Raw genomic sequence first — 6036 nt, forward strand, 5'->3', positions numbered from 1 at the left:
CCTGCTTACAGATGAGAAAAGCTCAGAAGGGTCAAGGGACTTGCCCAAGGTCACACAGCTGGGAATCAGAGAAGCTGGGGATCGAACCCAGGTCCTTCTCATGCAGAAGACCCCAGTGGTGTCATATCATTTGGCCAGAAGTAGTTCGGATGAAAACAAGTAGGCCAACACAATTCTGTGGGACACAAATGTCCCCGTCCCTGGTTTCTGAGTTGGAGAATTAGCTGTCGTCGTAGAACCTTGCAACTCCATGTGCGTGTCTTGAAGCATTTCTGCCCAGATTTAAGGAACTTATTTTGAAATCTTTTTGTCTTTTTCAATATCGAATTTATTTTTTTTCCTCATTTTAATCCCTGTTAAAATTGGAGATCAAAGCCACACCACACAAAAGTTAGCCACTTTAAGGTGAACAGTTCCGTGGCATTTAGCATGTTCACAGTGTTGTACGAGCGCCACCTCTAGCTGCTTCCAGAATGTGTTTGTCACCCCCAAACGAAACTCTGTCCCCACTAAGTGGTCGCTCCCCACGTCCCTCTCCCTGTGGCCCCGGAAGCCTTCTTCAATCCGCATTTTCTGTCTGTGTGGATTTACCCGTCTGGCTATTTCCTGTGCATGGAATTCCAACCCGTGTTTCGGCCGAGTAGTTCTGTTCTGCGCTGTTGTGTTCAGCCATTGTATGTGGCTGCCAACTAATACTGGTTGAGAGCTTGCCATGTGCCCTCATGGTGCCAAGTGCTGCTAAGGTATCCTCTCATTAGGGAGTGGACACTGCCCTTGTGTCCATTTGCCAAACGAGGAAATGAGGTTCTGCCCTGCTGCGTGACTCGCTTGGTGCCATCAAGCTAGGAAGTCAGCAGAGGCACGGCTCTGGGAGAGAGTGTCGTTATAAGGAATACAGATTCTTGGGCCTGGTGGGGTCTGGGTTCAGATCCCAACCCCATCCCCAGCAACTGTATGAACTTGGGTATGGTCCTTAATCCTTTTTGAGCCTCAGTTTTTCCCTCCATAAAATGGGGACAAAGAACCTACCTCATGGAGCTGTCCTGAGGACTAAAGGGGACAGCCAGACAGCGCTAATCAGAGGGCCTGGCGTGACCAATATCATCTGAATGGTTGGTGGCCCGTTCGGGACGGATGCTCTCTCTGACATGCGTCTTCCTCCCCCAGGTGATGTTGGAGTCCTCCGTGTACCTGTCGCTGGCCGTGTACAGTAGCTGCTGCCTCCTGGCTGCCGTGGCCTCCTGCTTTTTGCCCATCGAGACCAAAGGCCGCGGACTGCAGGAATCCAGCCACCGGGAGTGGGGGCAGGAGATGGTTGGCCGAGGGACGCACGGCGCAGGCGTCGCCAGGTCGAACTCTGGCTCTCAGGAGTAGTGACCTCTGGGGGGCCGAGCTGGTCTCTGAGGCTGTGGAGTGCGGGGAGCTGGTGGAGCCCGTCTGGGGCACCGACCGTCACTGCCGACACCGAGAACTCACCCAAGAGTACAACCTGGACCCTGGTTGCTCATTTCCATTGAGACCCCCCCAGCCCCATGGACGGGGAAGCATTTGCTCTGGGGGGCTTCTATATGTGTGTGGGGAGGTTTGTTAATACCCTGTGGATCTGCATGGGAAACTGCCACACGAGGAGTGCCGGGTGACACCGGTAGCCAGCCAGACACCATCCAGAGCTAGCCGGTCCACACCCTAGGTGAACAACAACCACCAAAAGATCTCCATAGATACCGTCCAGGCCCAGACCCCTGTGACACCTGCCGCCCACCAACCAAACCTGCTCAGTAGGTTTCTCCGACACCCCAGGCCCCGAATTTCCTCGTGTGAAATTGCAGGCGACTTGGGTGTGGCCCGAGCAGCTTTTCCTGGGGTCTGAGAAGTGCCCCCTCTGAAGGGGCCCCTCAGTTTGCCTCCCCGGGCAGGGCCTGGCTTGTGGTGACTCTGGCCCATGCACATGCATTTGAACTTGAGCCATGTGCCACACCTGGCCCCCTCTGGAGTTGCCGCCCCTGGCTCTAGGGGGTCCAAATGTGTCCAAGGGGACAGCTGATGACCACCCCCGAAAGCTGTTGCGCCGTGCACTGGGGACTGAGGCGAAAGGAAGGCCAGAATCAAGCCCAAAGTCAAAACGGGGGACTCCCATTTGTAAGCAGCAAAGGCTACGTGGGGGGCTTCCTCTCTCGCCCCACCCTCCTCGGTCGGGCGGATTGGGGACTCTGGGGGAAAGAAAACAGTTAACTCAGGTCTCGGCGCTTTGGATTTTGAGCTTGGGTGGATGGCTAAACAGACAGACAAAACAAAAAGATGCTGTGCCCACCGCCCTTGCCAGCCAGGGTTGGCCCGGTCTTTACACAGAGGCAGCTCCTGGGGTTCCGGTGACAGAGCCCACGGCAGGGATGCCACAGGGCGGGGAGGAACGGGATGTGTGAAATGTGTACATTTTCAAAGAGAGAGAAGGAAGGTCCTTTGGGTTTCGGGTTGGCCTTGGAAGGAAGGGCTGACGCCGTGTCTCCGCCGACAGCATCCACCTCTTAGGTTTGGTTTACAGGAGGCTTTGCCCTGTCACGAAGGCAGGGGACCTAGAGAAGGAAAGGGGAAGCTGTTGGAGCCCATCAAAGGCCAGAGAAGACGGACTCCCTGCGTGGAGATGTCTGCTCGAAGTCAGTATTGCGAGGAAGCCAAATGTGTACGTTCATCTCTTATTAAAACATGTTGGTGATGGACATCACAAGGGGCCGAGTCTGTTCGTGTGTCGTGATGCCCTAGTGACAGTTCAGCCCGATGGTCTCGCCGACTTTGTCCGCCCAGCGCCATCTCAACGCTTTAATAATATGACCATCTTTCCCATAAGGGGAAAATGTCACACAGTTGGCTGCCAACATTGTGACTTTGAGTTTGTTGGAGGCAACACTTTCTTCTAACAGCGTCAAGGTCACAGTGGGCCACGTCTTTAGGTTCATGTCCTAGGTCAACGGCAAACGATCCTGTATCCCTGAAATAGGGGCTGCAGCCCCCTTGGCCCAGTCAGTCATTCAGAGAGGAGACAGCTTGGCAGGTCTTCCTCTCCCTGGCAAGGGAGGGTGTGCCCTTGAACCCTGAATGGCTACAGCTCTAATTATTTCTGGTCTGCTGAGCTCTCCCAGGTAACAGAGAACCTTTGCTTGTTCTTTTTGCCTCTTAGCTGGCCAGACGCTGCTGGGTGAGTGCACCCACTCCCTTGCCCTCAAATAACCTGAAGGAATTGGGGGCTGGGGTGAGGAAGGGATGCTTAGTGGGCAGAAGCATTTCCCAGGGGCTGGGGGTGAAGAGGCCTACCATGGAGGGCTTTCTCTTCTTGAGAAAATTGAAGTGAAACATTCTTGCCTTCTAAATTGCCTGCCCTTTAAAAAAAATCAATATTATTGAATGACACAAGAGCTGCCACGAAAGTTGCCCAAGCCTTTAGCTGAGGACATTTGTATCTAATTTTGAACCATCCGAAAGCTCCTGTTTCCGTTAATGGAAATGTCATCTGTTTCTCCGCGCCTTAGGAAAGATTTCAGAAAATGGCAAAAGATGTTCAGGGTAGCCAGGGTTATATAGTTTCTTTTCCTTCAAACAGTCTTGGGGACATGTAGATGACCCTGGTGGTGTTGGCAATGAGAGGAGTGGCTGTCTTAGGGGTGGGCTTTGAAATGAGTATGGACATTCATTATTTTTAAATGGCATTAATCAACAGAGGGCCTTGTAGGGTGAGATTCAGAGTCTCCCTTGGTTACTACTAATAAACATCCAAGGACTGTATATCTTGAGCTGTAAGCAGGAGTAAAACTAGTCACCAGAAGCTTAAACCATTAAAATATTAATTGTTCATTTAATAACAAGCCCAGAATCAGGCAGGTCTAGGAAAGACTCAGCAGCTCAACAATGTCTTCAAAAGACCCAACTTCTTTTTGCCTTTCTTCTCTGCCATCTTCTGCATGTTGGCCATCTGAAACCTCATGGTCACAGGATGGCTGCTGAAGTGCCAGGCATCATCTTTATTTTCAAAGGGGAGAGATTGGTAAGGAACCATCCCAAAAGACCTTCCTTCAAATGGGTCTGTTGCTTTTGGTTAAAAGGGAATCCCTTCAGCAGATTTACCATCACTTTGCATTGGTCAGACCCAGGTCCCCCGCCCATCCCAGCATGAATCCTTCCCTAGGACTGGGGAAGGAAGGACCTACTTCCCTCAGGATCGAGGGATATGCATGGCCTCTTGACACATGGGGATTCTGTGAGCTCAGCGGAAGGAAGACAATGGTGGTGGGAAGGGGGATGGTGGAGAGAAGCCTTGTCACAGAGTTCTCATCAAAGCTGTTTTAATTGCAAGGAATAGTGATTAGACTCAAGTTAATTCAAGTGAAGAAGCACAGTTGTATTATAAGGCCAGGGTCATCGGTAGTTAGTTTCCTACAGGGGACACCGGGGAACATACGAGAGCGAAGCAGAAAGAGGGGAGGACAGTGGCAGAGTAGGGAGCGCAGGCCCTGTTCAGAAAGAGGGCTGCATCGACTCAGTTGTAGCTGATGGGTTTTTTTGTACGATAGGATCTCCCAATTTCCAAGACAAGCATCTGGGTTTTTATGCCAAATCTCCACATTTTGGTATGTTGGATCAAAAAATGTAAACGATGTGTGAGCCCAATAAAACTCATCTGCGGGCCAGGTTTGGTGAATGGGCTGCTGGTCTGCAGCCTCCGAAAGGGTAGAAAGATCTCAGAAAGAAAGTACAGCCTGGCCTCCCCGCGGCAATGGGGAACTGGGGAGCCTCCAGGGTCTGAGACAGCCCCTGTCTGGACCTGCGGCCCCATTTCCACTCTTCTCTGCAGACCTGCTTTCTTCTGCATCCTCGTGGTTGTTGCTATGCCTGATGGTGCAACGGCTCCCGCTTGCCATGGCTCAGCTCTGCAAACAAGGCTGACTCGGGTGCTCCATGTCCCACCCCCAAATCCTGAGGGGAGGAAGCTGATTGGTCCACATTAGTGTCAGTCCTGGTCCAGTGAAGATGGGTTGGGGGGATGGCATTGAGAGGTACAAACGTGGTGCCTTTGGCCAGTTCTTTCAGTACAATGTCACAATGACAGGTATGTCTAGAACCCACAGCGACACGTGTAAACTCTCAAGTCTGTTCATCGTAACCACTGTGGACCGTGTCGCAGCACGGGGTCAGCACGCATGGAGTCTCGCACGTACCGTGAACTGAGCATGATACTCAGCACAGAGGATGAAAACAAGAGGGAGACGTGGTCCTTCGCTTCGTGCTGCACTCACAGTGTAGCGGCGGATGCAGGCAGGAACAGGTCATGGTGATACAGCGTGATATGGATGCTAATGGGGGGTTGCAGAGCATTGTGGAAGGCACACGAGATGCCAACCCTGAAGCTCTAGAACATTCCGAGGCCTCTTCTGATTCCTCAAAGACTCAGTGGTTTCAGGCAGACTTGCATCACTGGTGGTGCTTTACTGTAGTCGGATTCTTTGACATTTGAACATCCAGATACATCATATGTAACCATTTTTGGTTAATCAAGAATATTTGATGGCGAACCACTTCAAATGCTCCTACCCTCACCCACCGTGCCAGAGACCAGAATCCTTTGTAAATCCATCAAGAAAAGAATTATTCCACTCACAATAGCATCAAAAAGAAGAAAACGCTTAGGAATGAATTTAACAGAAGGGGAGTAAGATTTTCACAGAGTACAAAACATCGCTGAAAGGAACTGGAGGTCTAAATAAATGGAGAGACACTCCAGGATCATGGGTCAGCAGACTTAGAACTGGTAAGCAATCAGTCAACACTCCCCAAACTGATCTATAAATTCAGAGCAATCCCTATTAAAATCCCAGCAGGCGTTTCATGCAGAAACTGGCGAGCTGATTGTCAAATTCATATGGAAATGCAAAAGACCCAGCTTTGCAAAAAAAGAAAAAAGAAAACAAACCCCAAAACAAACAACCATGTATAACATTGAAAAAGAAGAATGAAGTTGGAGGACTCACCATTGCTGGTTTTAAAACT

The 6036-nt window shown here is 50.9% G+C and overlaps 1 protein-coding gene across 1 annotated transcript in view; it reads left to right on the forward strand.

Moving 5' to 3' along the window:
- Nucleotides 1–2722, forward strand: part of LOC114510000 (SV2 related protein) — a 53707-nt gene extending 50985 nt beyond the window's left edge. The window contains exon 16 of the mRNA XM_028528647.2: nt 1168–2722. Coding sequence (XP_028384448.1) covers nt 1168–1374 — 207 coding nt within the window. The 3' untranslated portion in view covers nt 1375–2722. The remainder of the gene's footprint in view (nt 1–1167) is intronic.
- The last annotated feature ends 3314 nt before the right edge of the window (nt 2723–6036 follow it).

The sequence above is a fragment of the Phyllostomus discolor genome, chromosome 13, assembly GCF_004126475.2.
Source record: "Phyllostomus discolor isolate MPI-MPIP mPhyDis1 chromosome 13, mPhyDis1.pri.v3, whole genome shotgun sequence".
Taxonomy (NCBI): domain Eukaryota; kingdom Metazoa; phylum Chordata; class Mammalia; order Chiroptera; family Phyllostomidae; genus Phyllostomus; species Phyllostomus discolor.